This window comes from Perissodus microlepis, chromosome 7, assembly GCF_051167445.1.
Source record: "Perissodus microlepis isolate ML-2025 ecotype Zambia chromosome 7, ASM5116744v1, whole genome shotgun sequence".
NCBI lineage: Eukaryota > Metazoa > Chordata > Actinopteri > Cichliformes > Cichlidae > Perissodus > Perissodus microlepis.
The window spans coordinates 27,011,416-27,032,491 of NC_140467.1; the positions used below are offsets into that span (position 1 = coordinate 27,011,416).

Sequence of the window (21,076 nt, forward strand, 5' to 3'; positions counted from 1 at the left end):
TATTAGCAAGAAGCGCCCCCTGCTGCCAGAGGCTCAGCAGTGACTACAGACTTCTGAGATTACATTTCAATTACATTTAATCAATCTATAAGATATATTTAATCTATAATCCATCTATAATCTGTACTTTATCTGTAAATCAGATGATCAACACAAACTGTAAATAATCTATAACTTCAAAGTTCATCCTAAACTTCATTAATCCCACTGAGCAGTTTTGAATGATTCTGATAAAATTGTTCGTGATCTGGCTTCCATCGTCTGAGGTCTCCAGTTCATGTGACATAAATAAGTCATATTACCTCTGACCTCTCTGTCAGGTTCAACAGATTGATCTGAAGGTCAGAGTGATGCTGATGCTGTTTAAAACGGTTTCTTGATGCCTTGTCAACATTTAGGAAATGATATACTGGTATAAGGGGATTATGGATATCTGATTATTGTGATGTCATATCTGACCTCTCTTTTACATTTCACATCTGCCTCTCTGTCAAGTTGACCCCAGCATGCACGACATCTTTCAGAAGTCTTTTTCAGAAATACACTGCAGATTGATCTAATAATCATCCATGTTGTCATTACACATCACCGTGTGATCAAACATTTCTGATTCCTACTTCACTACAAACCTTCTACACTACATTTCGATAAGATAATAATAGAGCGAGCTGAACACTGAAGGTTTATGCTCTCACTGCTTCATGTTCACTCCGTTTTTCATTTTCAAGTTAACCCTTTATTTAAAAGACTCAATTACTACTCCCAGCTGAGCTGGAATAAACTAAATTAAAATTTTGATGTAAACAGTCTGATGTATTCTGGTTTTATGTACATCATATTTAGCACCAATAACTTTCTGATCTTAACTTTCATTTTCTTTCTTTTTCTTAATTTCTTGATATATTCAGCAGCTGTGTTCCAAAAATAAACCGCTAACACTGTAATTAACCTGTGTGTAATCTGACACATTCATTAATGTGACAACACAGAAACAACCACAGGCGTCTGTTAATATTTCAATTGTATAAATAAACTAGGAGCTGACAGTGAATACAGATACACTTCATTCTTTCATCCTCAGTTTGCTATTCTGATGCTGGGTGAGAACTTCACAGCTACACTTCCACGTTCAGGTGGAACAGATGACACAGACAGCGGGTTGACAGGAAGTTAAAGTTTATTGGCTGCTCCCGGGAGGTGGGAGGAGTGTAACGTGTGCAGTACAATTGTGTGTGTGTAAACTGACTGAATGGAAATGTCTGAAGAAACTCTTTGTTCCCCGAACGTGTCTGATCCCGAATACATGTAACGTGTAAGCAACGACTGATGAGGTCAGCAGGTATGTCAAGTAGAAGAAGGTGGGAAGCAGACAGCGCCACTTCCTCCGCAGGAGGAAGAGGAGGCAGGTCAGTGGGGGAGCTCATGGGGAACCAGCTTGTAGTGGGCGCCGCAGGACGGGCAGCGCTGGGCCTCACCCTCGTGGAGCCAGAACCAGACCACGGCTGTGTTGTCCTCCTCACCTGCACACAGGAAACTGGGTGAGAACCCTAACCTGCAGCTCACACGCATGCTCAGGTTTCCCAGTGAGGAATAAGCCCCACCCCCTTTAAGCCCGGAGGCGAGTTTAACCCTCATCTGAGAAAGCTGCCGCTGCTCACATACGCTTTCAAACAGGAAACAACAACTCACACACGCATCCCACAATCCTCTTGTTCGTGATGGAGGGAACCAGGTGGGGGTCGGCCTTGGAGCCTGCATAGTGCTTTGGCTTCATCATGTTGTAGGGGTCCTACAGGAGGGGGAGGAGTCAGGTGAGTCGGGGCGTGACGGTATTCAACATCAGTTTCATCTCAAAGTTTATCTTTCATCATCTTCATGTGCAGGAGGAGGACAGCTTAGGCTACGTTCACACTGCAGGTCTTAATGCTCAATTCCGATTTGTTGATCAAATCCAATTTTTGTGTCTGCTTGTTCACACTACAAATAAAATGTGACAGCAAACGCGCTCTAGTGTGAACCCTCAAAGCGGCCCGCATGTGCAAAAGAAGACGTCACACACAACGCGCTCTGTATAGACCCAGACCCAACAGTACTGTTTGACTGATGGCCCTTAATATAAAGACTTGTTTCGGACTTTACGTTTCCCAATTTTGCTTTAAGTTATAAAGTTATTTTGTTATTTACATATGGCCTAATAATTATCCTTATTGCTGTTTTAGAGAGGAGCGGTGCTTCAAAGGATAGTTGCAGATTTCTGTCAGAATCTGCAGATTATACAGTACAAATAACATGCTCACGTTTCTCCAACGTTGTCTTCCCAACAGTTTCACTGACATCTACACTGGATGGCCAGGAAGCGTTCGTGATGTCTTATCGGGCGCTTCACCTGCGCTGATAATTGGCGTCTGTCTTATGTCAGTGACATAAAAGACGGATTTAATGCGACATGACCATTCAAACAGCAGTCGCTTTCTAAAACATCAGATATGTATCGGATTCAGTACCACATACGAAAGTGACCCAGATCGGATTTGTGCTGTTCACTCTGTCATACCATGATCAGATATGGGTCGCATAGGGTCAAAAAAGTCAGATTTGATGCGCTTTCGCCTGCAGTGTGAACGTAGCCTGAGATACCCCAGAGACCCGTCAGGTCAAACGGGGCTGAATGAACTCAACGATCTTACCTCGCCGTGCTTCATGGCCTTCATGATGACTTTCTCCAGCCCTGTGGCCTGCTCTTCATCAGTGGGAATCCCTGTGAACACAAAACCAGCCTTCATCTTCACCTCATCTTCATTTATACACATAAACCAATACTTTAAAAGAAAAACAGGATTTTTTTTTTTTTTAAAAAGTGTTTACATTTACGTTGTTTCACAAGATACTGACAAAAATGAGAAATAAAGTATCAAATGTTCCTCACAGCGTGCCAAGAAAACCATTAAAGGCTGGTGGAGAAAATTCAGATTATACTTTACTTATGAGGAAAATTCAAAGTTTAAATGTTTCTGCTTTATTTTATTTAGAAAATAATAACATACTTTATTGTTCATTTTGATCTGAGTTTACAGTAAGCTCATGCTGCCGCACACACACACACACACACACACACACACACACACACACACAGGTGGAAAAACACATGGCTGTCTGCAGACTTCATGCTCAGAAACACAATGACTTCTTTAAACATCTTGATGCATGCTCAATCATCCAGGTAAGTAAATCCCCAAAGTTTGATTCTGTTCATCTGGACGTAGCGTTTTCAGTGGGAGAAACGTTTAGTCACTCATCCAAGTGCATTTGCATAATGACCGTTTCAGTCATTATGCAAATGTACTGTTTATAAGACTGGGGAAACCTGCACTCAGCTGAGACTGAAGAAGTCACTTGGACGAGTGACGAAACGTTTCTCCCACTGAAAACGCTACGTCCAGATGAACAGAATCAAACTTTGGGGACTTCTTTAAACATTTAATTTAAGCCAGTCTGAGCTCTTCTCGTCCTGTTCATGTCTTCTTTACATTTCATATTCAGACACATTTATGTGAGATTCTGTCTTCGGGTGAAAGTTTACTTTGTTTTTTGGTCATTTATTAAAATCATCACAGAGCAGATTTTTTCCGAATAAAAGATCAATCAATAATCAATCAGATTAGATAATTATAACCAGAGAAGATATTCATTACTATCCGAAAGCAGTAATGTAATCGATTAACCGAGCGTTTTGTATAATTGAATAATTGACTAATAATTAACTGTTAAATTGAACTCTGACCTCCCGAAGCCAACCATCTGCTAACGCTGCTGAGCTATTAACAGCCAAATATCCGCGGCTATTTCCGGTGTTCCGTCCTTTAAAGTGTGCCGATCTGAACATGGGTTTATTAAAATCTACTGATTGGACCGTTTAATCGTTTTAAAATGAGCCGATCCGTCATTTATATTTGTTCTGAATGAAGTCTTGTCTGAGCGGCGCTGTCACCGGGACAGGAAGCGATCGGCGTTCTCCGTCTTCCCCGCGGATTAAACCCTCTCTAAGCCGCCTGTTCCCGCCGAGTTCCAGGTGTTCTGTGCCGGCTTGGAGCTCACCTCCTGCTGCCATGCTGCGGCTCAGAGCGGGGGTCCGGACGGAGCGGCAGGCCGCCGCGGCTCTGACGGCGGAGCGGAGCAGTAACCTTGCAGCCATTTCTCCTTCTTCAGTGATCACTTAGGTCGATCGGTGATGACATCATATTTGTGGACTAGTTCTTCTTCTTCTTCTTTGTTTATTGGCAGCTTTGAGGTGCACTAGCGCCACCTGTGGATCTCCAGATTCAGGAGAAGTTACAATATGTGACATCAGCATCAGTTCATAATGTGACGTGTGTGTTACAGCCCACCTGTCCTCAGGTGCATGCCTCAGGGTACACTACAAAGAAAACCCGACAAAGCCTTAAGGCTAAAAGGCGTTGCGGATTATATATAACAAAAAAAAAAAGGATACGACAAGGCAAAAATTGTGGTATTTTGTAAGTATAATAACATGAATTCACTATGTAATTGTGTAACTTTATTAGCAGCTTCCCCCTGAAATGCGCCAACACCATTGAGAGTAGCATCCTCCTCTCTGACCTTTTATGCTCTCTGGTCGCTATGGTAACGTGTAAATATTTCTTTCAAAATAAGACACAACTTCTCACATCATCAGTCAGGCCATGAGCCACGCATGGATGAAACCTGGAACAACCTGGACATCAGTGACTCATTGAGGAGGTCACAGAAGAACCCAGAACGACATCTGAGGATCACACTCTATACACAGGAGTTAATAGTGACAATGATCTGCTTCAGCTTGACAAGACAAGTCAAGTGGCTTTATTGTCATTCCAAACATGTACACAGTGCTGTACCACTGCAGTACATGGTGCTATATGTGACATATAACAGACAATCAACACAGGACTACATAAAGTGCAATGTGCAAAATTGCAAAAAACAAAACACAGACAGTACAACACTAGACAGAACAGATCAATACAGACACAAGACTGTGCAGGCCAGGGCTGGACTGGAACAAAAAATCGGCCCGGGCATTTTGACTAGAGACCGGCCCACCAGGTATTACAGGAAAAGCCATAAAGCCTTTGAATGAAAACAAACGCTGTTATGACAGTGATGTACACAGTCTTGTTGGTATATACGTATGATTTCTATACATTTTACATCAGATAAAAACTTTAGTTGTAAGATCCAGATTATTTATTAACCTCTTAAGCCCCAATGCCCCCTGATACGGGGGCAAAAGGCAGGAGATCAGTTAGGCTTGGGGCTTAAGAGGTTAAAAGCTAGACATTTTAAATGAGAATAAGAAAGAAAAGTATTTCTTTGTGCCCCCCTCTCCCTGTTAATGCCCTACCTGGCCCCCTGGCAAAACTTTGCTAGACCCGCCCCTGCACAGTTACCAGCTGTCAGCTACTTAGAAAAGGATCCTGGTGTCATTTGTTTCTCAGAAACAGTTCATAGCTTCCCTTCAACTCATTCATGTCACCTCAAAGGTAAACCTGTTTCTCCATCACCTGTTCAACTCTGATGATTCAGTAAGGACATCTCCTGGTTTCATCTTCATGTTTCCCTCTCACCAGATAACCAAACCGATATCATGACCAGCAGCTTTTACAGCTGTGGCTCCAGCAAACATCAGTTGATACTAGAAATTAATATTAAATAACTTCTAACAACAGCTGATCAAGCTTTTTCTGATGGCAAAAGCTTAAACGTATCGGATTGCAATACCCTACAACGGATAGTAAGAACTGCTGAGAAGATGAACGGAGCCACTGTTCCCTCCATCACAGACACTTATTGCACCTGCTGCATTCGCAAACCCACCAGCATTGTGGAGGACCCCACGCACCCCTCACACACACTCTTCAGGCAGCAGGGCAATCGGGCCCTCACTGCCAGACTGCAAAACAGTGTCTTCTACCAAGCCGCCAGACTTGGTAGAAGACACTGGGAGTGAGACAAAACATTTTTTTCAGCATGCAGTTTATTGAAAACAGTGCTTAAATTGAAACAGGCTGTTTTATAGCTGATCAAAAGTTTAGGACAACATGCCTTTAAAAGGCCAAACTGTGCAAAAATGTTGAGTCATTGTTATTTTCTGTCAGGTAGTCACACTGTCATGACATTCTGATGGCAAAGGCAAAAAAACATTCCCTTTTTGAACGTGGTCGGGTTGTTGAACTGCATAAGCAGGGTCTCTCGCAGCACGCCATCGCTGCTGAGGTGATACACAGTAAGACAGTCATTTGGAATTTCTTAAATGATCCTGAGTGTTACTGAACAAAAAAGTCAAGTGGAAGACCAAAATAATTTCACCAGCACTGAGCTCCAGTTGGCTGTCAGTCAAGAAACTGGGTGACCCTCGACTCAAATTAAGGCCGTTACTGGTGCCAACTGCAGCCCCATAACCACCAGACAGCAAGCTAAGACCGAAGAGCTTGAAAAACAAAAATCGTCTTCAAGACCTCTTCTCCAAGAGAGGACCAAACATTGGACAATATAAGTGTGGAAGAAAGTTTTATTCTTTGATGAAAAATATTTAACAAGCAGATCCCACCTGAGACGTTTTTTACGCACCACAGAGGAAGGGGAACCATGACGATCTGGGGTGCTTTTTCCTTCAGTGGAACAATGGAGCTTCAGGAGGTGAAGGGCCGTCAAACGGCCGCTGGCTATGTCCAGGTGTTGCAGAGAGCATCCCTCATGACTGAGGGCCCTTGTCTGTGTGGTGACGACTGGATTTTTCAACAGGACAACACTACAGTCTACAATGCCTGCAGGACAAGGGACTTCTGCCAGGCGAATAACATCACTCTTTTGGACCATCCTGCATGTTCCCCTGATCTAAATCCAATTGAGAACTTTTGTGGATGGATAGCAAGGGAAGTTTACAAAAATGGACAACAGTTCCAGATAGTAGGTACCCCTCGTGCGACCGTCTTCACCACCTCATAAAAACTTTTGTATCAAGCATGGCGCGACAAATTTTTGAAGTGATCAACAATAATGGTGGAGCTACTCATTACTGAGTTGATGTTTGGAACGTTGATTTGTATTTTGGGGGGTTTACAGGTTTCTTTGGAGGTGTGGTCCTAAAATTTTGATCAGCTGTAAAACAGCCAATTTATTTCAATAAACTGTATGCTCAAAAAAATGTTTTGTCTCACTGCCATTTCTTCTTGTTGCATGTTGAAGCTCTACTTGAAACGTTGCTAAGATCCAACAGGTGTCCCTGCAGGTTTTAGATCTCACCCTGGGTCAACGCACCTGAATCACATGATTAGTTCTTTACCAGGTCTCTGGAGAACTTCAAGACATGTTGAGAAGGTAATTTATCCATTTAAATCAGCTGTGATGGGTCAAGGACACATCTAAAACCTGCAGGGACACCGGCCCTCGTGGACTGGGATTGGGGACCCCTGCTCTACAGTCTCCGTGTTTTCTGTAGAATCTGATTATCAGGACTCTGATTAACACTTTGATTTGATTTTCATGGAATTTGATGCAAACAGAAGAAAAGTTGAATCAAGAAATATTCCCATTAATGGAGACTCGAGCTGAAGACCAAATATCAGAGAATAAATGTCAAAAAGTTTCATTTCAGAATAAAGTTTGTTAAATGCTTTGGGTGAATACAAAATGTGATTTGGTTATTTTGGGTCTGTGAGGGGTTTTGGTCTGTTCACTGAAAACTGATAAGACAGGATAATATTCAAAGAACTTTGTAAATATTCATACATCCATGTTCTTCACCTCTTCTCCAGCTGAGCTCTTCAGAGTTTCCACTATGGAAATAAGATGACTGTTATGAATTCTCTATGATGCTCACTGCATGTCCAGCATCATGCTCTTCATTTTTACACGTTTAACCTGTGATATGTGATGGGATGAAATAAATCATACACACACCTGTTGTTTTCTCCTCTCTCCCTCCTGCCTCTTGTTCTTGTTCACAGTTGCGCTCCCTGAAGACTGTCGAAGCAATAATTAAAGCACATTTAAATCTCAGAGAGCTTTACTTACAATCACTCATTTGGGGCGTGTCCAGTTAGAAAAAATGTGTTTGTTCCTTTTATTTGTTGAAAAAATGTAAAAGAATTCAGGCTAAACAGAAATATTTAATTCACTTTTATTTAAATATCACAAAACCACAACAACAGTCATCTCAAGGTGCTTTATACTGTAAGGTAAAGACTGTACAATAATACACAGAAAACCCAACAATCATATGACGCCCTATGAGCAAGCACTTGAACAGTGACAGTGGGAAGTCCCTATTAACAGGAATAAACCTCCAGCAGAACCAAGCGGAGCTGCGACTGGTTGGTAGTGAGGGGAGGAAGACAGGACAAAGACATGCTCTGGAAGGGAGCCAGAGATTAATAATAACTAATGATTAAATGCAGAGAGGTGTCTAAACAACAGTGAGTGAAGAACAAACACTCCCAGTGCATTATGGGAATCCCCCAGAAGCCTACACCTATTGCAGCATAACTAAGGGAGGATTCAGGGTCACCTGATCCAGCCCTAACTATATGCTTTATGAAAAAGTAAAGTTTGAAGTCTAATCTTAAAAATAGAGATAGTGTCTGTCTCCTGAATCCAAACTAGAAGCTGGTTCCACAGAAGAGGGGCCTGAAAACTGAAGGCTCTCCCTCCCATTCTACTCTTAAATACTCTAGGAACAACAAGTAAGGCTGCAGTCTGAGAGTGAAGTGCTCTAATGGGGCGATATGGTGATATAAGGTCTGTGTTTCTCACACAGAAACTTTAAACCGCTCACACTAAAAGGTCAAAGGTCATCAGTGTGTTCAGATAGGCCTGATGAAGAGCTCATGAACATCACTGATCAGTTTTCTGACCTGTCAGTCAGCTGCATTTTAGAGAACCAGTGTGAACCTCAGTCACCACTCGCAACAAGTGTGCTTGTTAACCGCTTTAACTGTTGATCACTACTGTTCCAGACAGCTTTCCAACTGTCTCCATATCACACAGCACAGGAAAGGCGTGAACAAGCTGCAGCTGGCATGCCAGCCTCCCTGGAATTGCCCCTCAAGCCTGCTGATCCAGACCACACCTCCACCACCGCCAGACATGTTTGCATCAGTAGCTCAGAACATCCACCATCAGTGACAACATCCACACAGGTGGAGCTTCAGTTTTTAATATTTCAGTGTTTTAATCTTTTAATTATTGTTGTATGAAGCACATGGGTGGGAGGGAAACACAGAATTTCAGTGTGTTTTGAAATTACAGTGTGATGATGTCACATCATTAAAGATAGACTCGCGGGAATAACATGGCCACATTTTTACAGGAAGAAAAGAAATAATTATATAAGTGCAGGGCGTATGTGAGGTTATATTGATGGAGACAAGTCTGACTAAATCTTCCACAATCACCATCACTGTTACCTTTCAAAAGGCATGTACAGCAAAGTAAAGCACCTGGAAGTTGGGCCAGGTTAATCCACTGATTTGGCCCACACCCTGAAAAATACAGCTTACTTATGAAGTAATATCTAAAAACTGTGTTTCTGTAAACATGCTGAAAGTATGCACTGCTTAAATATACTTAGTGTAATGATGAATTTCCTGTATAACCTGACTGCTCACCTCCTTATTCTAGTATTAAGTATTTGTAGGTAAATATGATTACACAGTAACTTAATATAAAATAAGTTTCTTATTTAATCACAGAGGAATTAGGCCTTCAGTCATGTGCCGCATTATATAGTGTGACCTTGTTTTTCAGGCTCAGTGGGACGTACACTGCAGTCCCGTCATCACAGCGTCATCACTGCCACATGCTGCCGTTCTGGTCATTATTATGACAGCATGTCGATTACAAACAGCTGCTGCTACTGTATCCGTGACATCATAAATATGGTAATAAAAAGACTGAGTCAGCTGATTCAGGATAAACAGATCTTTAGTGTTAAAGGAACAGTTCACTCAAACTACAAGCACAAGTCTAGAAGTTCGATGTAAAACACATTAATCATGGTTAACTATGAAAAACAGGAAGAAGACTCAGAGACGCCCACAAACAGGAAGTTACGTTTATTGCTGCTCCTGGGAGATGGGAGGAGTGTAACATGTGCAGTACAATTGTGTGTGTGTAAACTGACTGAATGGAAATGTCTGAAGAAACTCTTTGTTCCCTGAACGTGTCTGATCCCGAGTACATGTAACGTGTAAGCAATGACTGATGAGGTCAGCAGGTACGTCAAGTAGGAGACGGCGAGAAGCGGACAGTGCCGCTTGCTCCGCAGGAGGAGGTGGTGGTGAGTCAATGGGGGAGTTCGTGGGGAACCAGCTTGTAGTGGGAGCCGCAAGATGGGCAGCGCTGGGCCTCACCCTCGTGGAGCCAGAACCAGACCACGGCCGTGTTGTCCTCCTCACCTGCACACAGGAAACTGGGTGAGAGCGGTGTCACCTGCACGTCACACGCACGCTCAGGTTTCCCCAGTGAGGATTATGCCCCGCCCATCTTTGAGCCCGGGGCAAAGTTTAACCCTCGCCTGAGAAAGCCGTGGCCGACACTCACACACGCTTACAAACAGGAAACAACAACTCACACACGCATCCCACAATCCTCTTGTTCGTGATGGAGGGAACCAGGTGGGGGTCGGCCTTGGAGCCTGCATAGTGTTTTGGCTTCATCATGTTGTAGGGGTCCTACAGGAGGGGGAGGAGTCAGGTGAGTCGGGGCGTGACAGTATTCAACATCAGTTTCATTTCAAAATTCATTGTTCATCAAGAACGATTCACACAACTCAGAGGCTGACCTCAGATCAGCTGAGGCTGAGCTGCAGACAGAATTATTTATATTAATATTTGAAAATGAGCCGAGCAGCGAATATACCACAAAATAATTATTAATCATTAATAAAAAGGCAAAACACAGAAAACTAATGTTAATCAAATAACTGCTATATGAAAATAAACAAATAATCGAGAATACATTAACAAATATTAATACAAACTTAAACAAGCCCAAAAATACTAAAAATAAATCTTATTATGAGTAACAAAATCAATAACTACTCAAAATAAAAATGTTTTATAGTTTTGCTGAAATATGTCGACACACCGACGGCTTGAGTCTGCTCGTTTCTCCTCAGATTTGATGTTTAATGATTTTAATCTTGATTTAATTTCTGGTCTGCGTGAAATATTGTGTTAAGATGAATCCGCATCACGCTCTTCTTTTTCTACTGCTGTTTTTTCATGTTTCTGGAGCACATCATGTCAGAATTCCTGTGCGTCGGTATGCTGTCTTACCTCGCCCTGTTTCATGGCCTTCATGATGACCTTTTCCAGCCCGGTGGCCTGCTCCTCATCAGTGGGAATCCCTGTGAACAGCACAGTGTGATTAACAAGCTTCAAAGCAAACACTGATCATCAGAACAGGCTAATGTGTGGACTCCCTGTGGGTCACATGACTACAGCACACGTTATTACAGGCTCTTATGACCTCAGTGAGTTGCTGAGTTTGTGAAACCTAAAGCAGCACGTGTTTCTCTCACAGACATGACCACATCTCAGTGTAAAACTGAAATGTTTGATCTGATGTTTTCATTCACGTCACTCTGATTCACTTTATTGATCATCGTCAGTCATGGTCACACACAGCACCTTAAAAATGCATCGATCACTGCCTTTAGCTGTTCCAGACTAGATACAAATCATTCAGGTTTCTGGGAAACTCTGCAAGTTAAAATGGTATGTTTATCGATACCATTACAATCTTACTGATCACTTCGATCGGCAAACCAAACTAATGACAACTTCCGTTACTCTCTCATGTGTTTAATCTTCATACCGATGAGACGTTCAGGGACCTTCATGGAGAAGGTTAAAATATGACACGTTAATTGTTTCAGATATAAAATATATTTTAGGTTTTAAATCTCACCGTATTGACCGTCATGATTACTAAATTCTGATATATTAAGACTTTTTAAATCTACAAGTCAAACAATCAGCCAACACACGGTTTTTAATAAATCGCAGGATATTAAAATGAAGTCTGATCCGAGAGGAGCCGTCACCAGAATAGGAAGCGCTCGGCGTCCTCCGACCTCCCCGCGGATTAGACCCTCTCTAAGCCGCCTGTTCCCGGCGGGTTCCGGGTGTTCTGTGCCGGCTCGTGGCTCACCTCCTGCCGCCATGCCGCGGCTCAGAGCGGGGGTCCGGGCGGAGCGGCAGGCTGCCGCTGCTCTAACGGCGGAGCGGAACAGTAACCTTGCAGCCATTTCTCCTTCTTCACTGTCAGGGAGGCCGGGCGCACGGAAATGACGTCAGAGTCGCAGCGTGCTGCTTTAAAAAAGTAAAGTAACAAGGAAACAGCTGGTCGTGGACAGATGGTTATCGATGGTCACAGCCTGGTACTATAAAGAGGATGGATGATGGATCACATGACGGCTGATCAGTTCGTTTCATCTATCTCATCTAGGCGTTTGTAGAGATTACAGCAAACATGGAAGTTTGTCTTGAAACAACAATGATCCTCTCCACATTTCAACTTTATTCTCAAATACTTGACTTTTCTTTTCTTAATGTGACCCTGATACTCCTTCCTACAGTACAGTCTGCTCAAATCAGGTAATAAAACACAAAAGACAGATATTATGAAACATGACTACATTAAAACCAAGGACAGACATTAAAATAATAATAATACATGAAAATAATATTTTAATAAATATAACATAATATAATAAATTAAATTAACGTTGACATAGATATTTAAAAGAGGTATGGAAATACAAATAATTAAAAAACAGGGGAACTGAAGAACTTTTCTGACAAAGACAGTTTTTATATTTGAAACTCTTCTGACTGGAGAGCAGTTCTTTCCACATTTTCAGAGACTCCAAACTATCTGGACAAAATAACTTTTTTTTTTTTTTTTTTAATATAAGAACTGTTTTGTAAGAAAGTCAGTGACTGCCTGGAGAACACAGGAGCATCACCACATGCTGTGTGTCCTCCTTGAGATGCTCTGCAGGTCCCCTCTGAGGTCCATAGTCCCAGTCTCGGCTGAAATGCCACCTGTTCACTGAGGCCTTTGAGTTTTGTGTGTAAAGCAACCTTGAGTTTATTAAAAGGTTCTATATGAACCTAATTTATGCTTCTTATTAATTAGTAAGACTGGCCAAACAGAAGAAAAGAAAAATAAGAGCAATATCCAAACTGCACTTGAAAATGACTGTATTTATTGTTTACTGGTTTTTTCAAAGGTTTATTAATTCAGTGATACTGAACAAGTTAATGTGAGTAAAATATCCATCTGAAACACCTACAGCTTTATTAAAATTAACAGGACAATGAGCCAATGACAACTAGATAAGCTCCACATAATTAGCCGGGAACATGCCATATTCCCCATCAGGTCCAACACCTCTCCACCAACCCTCATCCAGCATTTCTATCTGAGTAATAATATCATCGGGGTCAAAGGTGATCTCAGTGTCATCCGCTGTGAGGAAGAGGAAATAGAGAAAACTCAGTTAAACTAAAGGTTTATCTAGAAACACCTTTCAAGAGTTTCAAGTTTCAAATTACAAGCATTTAAAAAAAAAAAAAATGAAAGAAACTGTTCTGTATACTCGACTTTAGATCTGTATGTAAAATCCTGGCTGAGGATCTTACGTGGTCAGTACACATAAACAAAACAGTGAAGAAGGCGCAGCAGCGCCTCTTCTTTCTCAGGAGACTGAAAAGATTTGGCATGAGCCCCCGCATCCTCAGGACCTTCTATTGCTGTGCCATTGAGAGCATCCTCACTGGATGCATCACCACCTGGTACGGCAACAGCACCGCTTACAACCGCAAAGCTCTCCAGAGAGTAGTGCGGTGCTCTGAACGGATAATTGGAGGTGAGCTTCCCTCCCTCCAAGACATCTACAGGAAGCGGTGCCTGAGGAAAGCGGGGAGGATCATCAAGGACTCCAGTCACCCCAGCCATAAACTGTTCAGACTACTTCCATCAGGAAGGAGGTTCTGCAGTATCCGGTCCCGAACCAGCAGACTGAGAGAAGCTTTTTCCATCAGGCCATCAGACTGCTGAACATTTCATAAGACACCTAGGGGTGGCTGTAGCTCAGGTGGCAGAGCAGGTCAGCCACTAATCAGAAGGTCTGGTGGTTCGATCCCAGGCTGCCTCCTGGCTGCATGCCAAATATCCTTGGGCAAGATACTAACCCCATGTTTGCCTACTGGTGGTGGTCAGAGGGTCCGACAGTGTCCGGCAGCCTCGCCTCTGTCAGTGCGCCCCAGGGCAGCTGTGGCTACAATGTAGCTTGCCATCGCGTGAATGTGTGTGTGAATGGGTGAATGTAGTGTAAAGCGCTTTGGGGTCCTTAGGGACTGAGTAAAGCGCTATACAAATGCAGGCCATTTACCATTACCTCACCTCCACTACTGGAACTTCAACATTATGCACTACATACTGTACATTAATGCCACTGTTTTGCACATGTCTCAACCAACTCTGTATATTTTATTTTATTGTTTACTCTATTTAATTTGTAAAATATGTATACACACACACACACACACACACACACACACACACACACACACACACACACAGAAAAAAACATATTTAGCATACACATCCAGTAATGCATATACTGTTATATATTGTACATATATTTATTAGTCTCAGATTTAGCCATTCTTATATTTTGCTTGTTTTACGTTATTGTATTTTTGCACAACTCTGTTGCTTGTGAAGCTTGCACACAAGAATTTCACTCACATGTACTGTACCAGTGTACCTGCACATGTGATGTGACAATAAAAGAGATTTGATTTGATTTAAAACAACATTTCAGTGTTTCATCAGGTAAATGTGATAAATAATAACCAAACTGGATGGCTTACTGCACTGTCGAGGTACAACAGCTCTTTCCAAATGTAAGGCCACTGCAAGCTTATTTTACATCCAAGAAAAAGTATTATCCTGTTTTTACAGATTTGATTTACAGATTTGATTTGATTTGATTTGATCTTCTTGATTCATTTATTGAGATTCATCCTTCTTTAACAGCTTTTCCCCTGTGACAGTCAATGGTTCATTTAAACACTTTTCCTCAATTGAAGAATACAGAATACATTTTGGTCAAATATTTGCAGGTAAATTTATAAAAAAAAAATGTGGAAACTTAACTAGCTAAGCATTTAATCATTAATATTCTATAACTGATAATTATTTGATAATCAAACCAAATAAATGGATAAATAAAAACATGTCATATTTACTGTGAATGATCTGCTGTACCTTCACAGGCCACTAGAGGCCCCAGTGCAAACTCAGTTACAATAATGTTGTTGTGATATCACAGAAGTCTTATTTTCATGATATCAGTATGGTGAACAACACTCGGGACTCTTTCCAATTTCATTCAGGCACGTTAGACCACAAGACGCGATGGTCCTCAGTAGTCACAGAGAAGACGGCAGACCCCACAACTACCAAAAACATGAATGTGTATGTGTGTGTATGTATGTATACGTACCGGCCTGGTAGTCGTACAGAGCTCTGGCACAGATACCTTGTCCACTGCCATCCCAAATACTATCAGCCTGAAATTCAAAAACAGCTAATTAACATTTAAACAGTATTTTAAATCATTTCATTCAATAACTTTTTACTCAAACACTGGAGGACCAAATCTGCCAAAAGAGATTAAATAAATACATGAATCACCTCAATAAATACGCCTACAAATATAGGTATTCATTAACTTAGAAGCCAAGAACTTACAGTGGCTTGCAAAAGTTTTCGACCCCCTTCAACTTGCCCACATTTTGTCACATTACAGCCACAAACATGAATCAATTTTATTGGAATTCCACATGAAAGACCAATACAAAGTGGTGTATATGTGAGAAGTGGAATGAAAATCATACATGATTCCAAACATTTTTTACAAATAAATAACTGAAAAGTGGGGTGTCCGTAATTATTCAGCCCCCTGAGTCAATACTTTGTAGAACCACCTTTTGCTGCAATTACAGCTGCCAGTCTTTTAGGGTATGTCTCTACCAGCTTTGCACATCTAGAGACTGAAATTCTTGCCCATTCTTCTTTGCAAAACAGCTCCAGCTCAGTCAGATTAGATGGACAGCGTTTGTGAACAGCAGTTTTCAGATCTTGCCACAGATTCTCGATTGGATTTGACTAGATCTGGACTTTGACTGGGCCATTCTAACACATGGACATGTTTTGTTTTAAACCTTTCCATTGTTGCCCTGGCTTTATGTTTAGGGTCATTGTCCTGCTGGAAGGTGAACGTCTGCCCCAGTCTCAAGTCTTTTGCTCCAAGAGGTTTTCTTCCAAGATTGCTCTGTATTTGGCTCCATCCATCTTCCCATCAACTCTGACCAGCTTCCCTGTCCCTGCTGAAGAGAAGCACCCTCAGAGCATGATGCAGCCACCACCACGTTTGACAGTGGGGATGGTGTGTTCAGAGTGATGTGCAGTGTTAGTTTTCTGCCACACATAGTGTTTTGCATTTTGGCCAAAAAGTTCCATTTTGGTCTCATCTGACCAGAGCACCTTCTTCCACATGTTTGCTGTGTCCCCCACATGGCAAACTGCAAACGGGACTTCTTATGGTTTTCTGTTAACAATGGCTTTCTTCTTGCCACTCTTCCACGAAGGCCAACTTTGTGCAGTGCACGACTAATAGTTGTCCTATGGACAGATTCCCCCACCTGAGCTGCAGATCTCTGCAGCTCGTCCAGAGTCACCATGGGCCTCTTGGCTGCATTTCTGATCAGCGCTCTCCTTGTTCGGCCTGTGAGTTTAGGTGGACGGCCTTGTCTTGGTAGGTTTACAGTTGTGCCATACTCCTTCCATTTCTGAATGATCGCTTGAGCAGTGCTCCGTGGGATGTTCAAGGCTTGGGGAATCTTTTTGTAGCCTAAGCCTGCTTTAAATTTCTCAATAACTTTATCCCTGACCTGTCTGGTGTGTTCTTTGGACTTCATGGTGTTGTTGCTCCCAATATTCTCTTAGACAACCTTTGAGGCCGTCACAGAGCAGCTGTATTTGTACCGACATTAGATTACACCCAGGTGCACTCTATTTAGTCATTAGCACTCATCAGGCAATGTCTATGGGCAACTGACTGCACTCAGACCAAAGGGGGCTGAATAATTACGCACACCCCACTTTTCAGTTATTTATTTGTAAAAAAAATGTTTGGAATCATGTATGATTTTTGTTCCACTTCTCACGTGTTCACCACTTTGTGTTGGTCGTTCACGTGGAATTCCAATAAAATTGATTCATGTTTGTGGCTGTAATGTGACAAAATGTGGGCAAGTTGAAGGGGGCCGAATACTTTTGCAAGCCACTGTAGGTGTTTTTTATTTCATGACAAATATGAGCTCATTCTGAATCTAATGGTACCAATATATCTGAAAAAAGTTGGAATGAGAAAACAAACGTCTGGAAAAGTAAACAGAAACAGCTGGAAGAGTATTTATTTAAACAGTGCTTCACTGGAAATTCAGAATTATTTCTTATGCTAAATGAAACATTTTCTGATTGAGGCATGTTCACAGTATGTTTCCCATTTCAAGGTTCTTTATTTGCCATTTGTGCATAAAACTAGCAGTCAAAGCACACTGGAATTCTTGTGCAGAGCACTTTCAGTCATAGTAAGCAAATTTTAGGGATTTTTCATAATTTTAGAAAACACAATCCTGCTTATGATTTCTTTGGCTGAGGTGGGACAACCAAGTGGGAAAGGAATGAGTGAAGGTTCAATCTTGGTGTCAGGGTTAAACATAGAATTAGATGCTGTGGTTTAGGTTAGTGTTTTGCTATGATTAAACTTGGGTATAACATCTTCAGAAAATTATCAGAACAAACACGCCTCCCTCTGTATCAGTTTATTCTAACAGAGAACAAATTTTAGCCTAAGTCTGAGATCTAGTCATCCAAACAACCTCAAACTCAGCACTGCACTTACTCGAGACCACAGCGATACACCCACTAAGTCTCAGGTCTATTGGTCAGTTTTTGAGTCAGACACATTTCTCAAACTGTTAGTAAGACGTTAAGGGAGGAATCAGAATCAAAATACGTTGTTAATTTCTAAGGAAAATATTTACTGGGAGTGTTGTACATGTAAATGTACTTATGATGACGTGGACTTACTGCTGGTGCATGCTGGGAAACGTTTTGATACAGGTCCTCGTTACTCGGGGCTGAATGCGGTGCCATGTATGGATCATCTTGAGCTGGACTTCCCTCTGCACATTATAAAAATCACAAGTTTTAAATACCAGAGATGAAAAAGTGTTCTTTGTTTTCCAGGACAGTGAGAAAAGACACAAAAGTACCAACAGGATAAAGTATTAATACTCCAATTCCAGGAAAAGTACTAAGTATCACCACACTACAACCCTCAAAAAACAGAAGTTACAGAAATGTTACTATGAATTATGTTCCATAGTCTGAGATTCTGATATAGCCAGTGAACAAATCTATCTATCTAACCAGCGCTGTGCTACAATCGTGGTGTAACAGCTTTACAAACATGAAGGCCAACGAAACAAAAACCAAGCTGTGAGCTGTAAACATGATGGAGCAAACACAGAATAACCACAAATTATTTCAGCTAACGTCCATCATTTGCTGTTGCAACCTCAACAATTCACTGACTCACCAACTCTGACAGTGACTCTTACTCGATATGTAAAATAGTCCAAATTAATTAATTTTATTAACCAAAAAATGTGAAAACATAGCAAAGTTTAAACTGCTAAGTTTCCAGTATATAACATATTTAATTACTTTTGTTTTTTGTCTTTAATGTTTCAAACGTAAAAGCACCACTGAGGAAAAATTCATTAGTATTCACTTCACAGTGTTATAGATTTAATTTAAAGTGGATAAAAGTGACATTTTCAACTCTAATGTTTTCTAATGTATTCAGACTCTTTTCTGTGGTTTCAGATTATTTTAGGTTTATTTTGTTTGCTTTAATTATTATTGAGATGTCTGTTATTTTTAAATTTACTGAACATTAGATTCATTGACTAATTAATGGAATTAAATTGATATGGTGTTGTTCTGCAGCTATTTTTAATTCATGTGTTTAAATCTCAGCTGCAGTTATAAGACTAAGAAAACTCTGAAATGTAGTATACTAGAAGTATAAAGTATTGTGTAAATGTACTCGGAGTGATTTTTGTGGGTGTTGATGTTAGTGGCAAACTGATCATCATATAAAATATGGTCTTATAGGAAGAAAAAGATAAAAAAAAAAACCCTAATTCAAACTACTCTGATTATTGATAAATGATCAAAATTGCACAAAACAAAAGTTAAAATGAAATGACTTTAAAGTTCACACCTTGTGCAGCTTCATCTTCATCAAAATCATCTGACCACTCGTCTTCGTCACCATAACCAGCGTCTGTGTTTGCAGGAGGGACGTCTTACTTCATGTCATACACACAACACGCGGGTATTTCACAGTTCAGGTCACTAATCAGTTAAATTAATACATAAAAAAAGGTTTCCAGACTCAACTTTTTCAGCTGATTCAGCATATCCAAAGAAAATATCAGTGTTATGTGAACACGAGTTTTCTACTCATGACACAAATCCACTCCTAAATTTGAAAGTATTTTTAACAAAGCTTAAAATTTAAAAATAAAAAGCCACCTTGGTTCTGACTGACTAACTTCTGGACGCCTGCTGAAGGCCAGCAGTTTTGTGAGAACTATGAGAACAACGGTTACTCCACATAACTTACTTTATTTTTTATTTCTGTTCTACACCAAAGAACTGTGGTTCCTTCTGGGAACCTCCTGCAGTTGAAAAGCTGCCTCAATATGTCTCACCTGCAGGCTGCACAGGTGAGTGTGCCCTCTCTGGTGCTGTAGTGGAGGCAGGTGCAGCATGTGGGACAGGCAGCACAGGTGAAGCAGATGTAATCAGAGACAGGGGGGTCACTGCTGGAGGAGAGGATGGTGGAAACCGAGGCTGAACCAGGACGTCTCGCTCAAACGATTTCTGCGATAGAAACGGACTCTGCAGCCTCCCTGCAGGGGGAAACGTGAAGGTGAACCACCACCATCATCATCATCCTCATCCTCATCATTATCATCATCGTGTTTCTTACCGGGTCTGGAGTCAGCAGGTGTGTCGCCAGCATCAAAGCTCTGCTCCTTCTGCTTGAAGATGTCTCTGGGATTAAACGCTCTCTGAGAAATCAGAGATTTTGCCTCCTGTGAATAAAACAGGGTGACATTAAAGTAAAGAGGCAGGATCCTACACTTCCCTCAATGCAACTCTTCAGCCTTTGTAATTCAGCTCTTCCTGTTCATTATTTCAATTTGGCTTACAGTAAAAAAAAAATGTAAAGGCTTCCAGGCTGTAGAACTAAACATGTGAAGCAGACTACAGTTCCCATGATGCGTCTTGGTGGGCAACATCCAATCACAGAGCCAAACAAATGTGAACAAATCACCAAGAAAATCCTAATTTCTCTAGTTTTAACATCTTCAGATTGAATCATTGTGAATTCTCAATTAAAATGTGTTTGCTATGAGAACATCATGTCAGCTGCTGAGGCTCATGGGTAATGTAGTATCCAGAGCCATCCACCCAGCTGATCAAAAATGAAACTGGAATAACAAAAAAGTTAAACCTGTGTGATCATTTTTTTATGTTTCCGATGCTGTGTGAAAATAAATAATGAACATTTAGAGGGAGAAACAGGAGCAGATATTACGTTACAAGAATTTATGGTCAAAATTGCGCTCACGTTAGCTTTCTGCACCGAGGCAGCAGCGGAAATTCCCGTCATCTTCCTGTTCTCCAGCTGCTCATTCTGAAACACAGAAATCATTCATACATCACGTTAAATATAATTTTAACATCACACAACACAGACTTCTCTGCCTCAGTGATTTGCCAAAAGGATTTAAAATCAAGTTTCAATAAATAAATGACTCATAATCCAGTATTTTTTACTTTCTTAATATGT

The 21,076-nt window shown here is 41.2% G+C and overlaps 3 protein-coding genes across 4 annotated transcripts in view; all 3 read right to left on the reverse strand.

Moving 5' to 3' along the window:
• LOC146383234 (drebrin-like protein B) overlaps nucleotides 1-21,076 on the reverse strand; it is a 52,770-nt gene that overhangs the window by 27,725 nt on the left and 3,969 nt on the right. The window contains exons 9-15 of one of the 2 annotated variants that reach the window (XM_084934483.1): nucleotides 20,855-20,920; nucleotides 20,210-20,315; nucleotides 19,929-20,129; nucleotides 19,436-19,498; nucleotides 18,235-18,329; nucleotides 15,581-15,647; nucleotides 13,252-13,536 (exon numbers count right to left, since the gene is read on the reverse strand). In XM_084934483.1, coding sequence (XP_084790609.1) covers nucleotides 13,400-13,536; nucleotides 15,581-15,647; nucleotides 18,235-18,329; nucleotides 19,436-19,498; nucleotides 19,929-20,129; nucleotides 20,210-20,315; nucleotides 20,855-20,920 — 735 coding nt within the window. In that variant the 3' untranslated portion in view covers nucleotides 13,252-13,399. Of the gene's footprint in view, nucleotides 1-13,251; nucleotides 13,537-15,580; nucleotides 15,648-18,234; nucleotides 18,330-19,435; nucleotides 19,499-19,928; nucleotides 20,130-20,209; nucleotides 20,316-20,854; nucleotides 20,921-21,076 lie in introns of those variants that run through there. The other variant, XM_084934482.1, reaches the window with a different exon arrangement.
• Nucleotides 1,160-4,234, reverse strand: LOC146383235 (cytochrome c oxidase subunit 5B, mitochondrial-like). Its single transcript, XM_084934480.1, has 4 exons — nucleotides 4,096-4,234; nucleotides 2,688-2,758; nucleotides 1,690-1,789; nucleotides 1,160-1,520 (listed from the first exon to the last, which is right to left on the reverse strand). The coding sequence occupies exons 1-4, from the start codon at nucleotides 4,190-4,192 to the stop codon at nucleotides 1,408-1,410; spliced, it is 381 nt and encodes a 126-aa protein (XP_084790606.1). The 5' UTR covers nucleotides 4,193-4,234; the 3' UTR covers nucleotides 1,160-1,407.
• LOC146383236 (cytochrome c oxidase subunit 5B, mitochondrial-like) lies at nucleotides 9,964-12,365 on the reverse strand. Its single transcript, XM_084934486.1, has 4 exons — nucleotides 12,214-12,365; nucleotides 11,337-11,407; nucleotides 10,631-10,730; nucleotides 9,964-10,454 (listed from the first exon to the last, which is right to left on the reverse strand). Exons 1-4 carry the CDS (start codon nucleotides 12,308-12,310, stop codon nucleotides 10,342-10,344), a joined length of 381 nt encoding a protein of 126 aa, XP_084790612.1. The 5' UTR covers nucleotides 12,311-12,365; the 3' UTR covers nucleotides 9,964-10,341.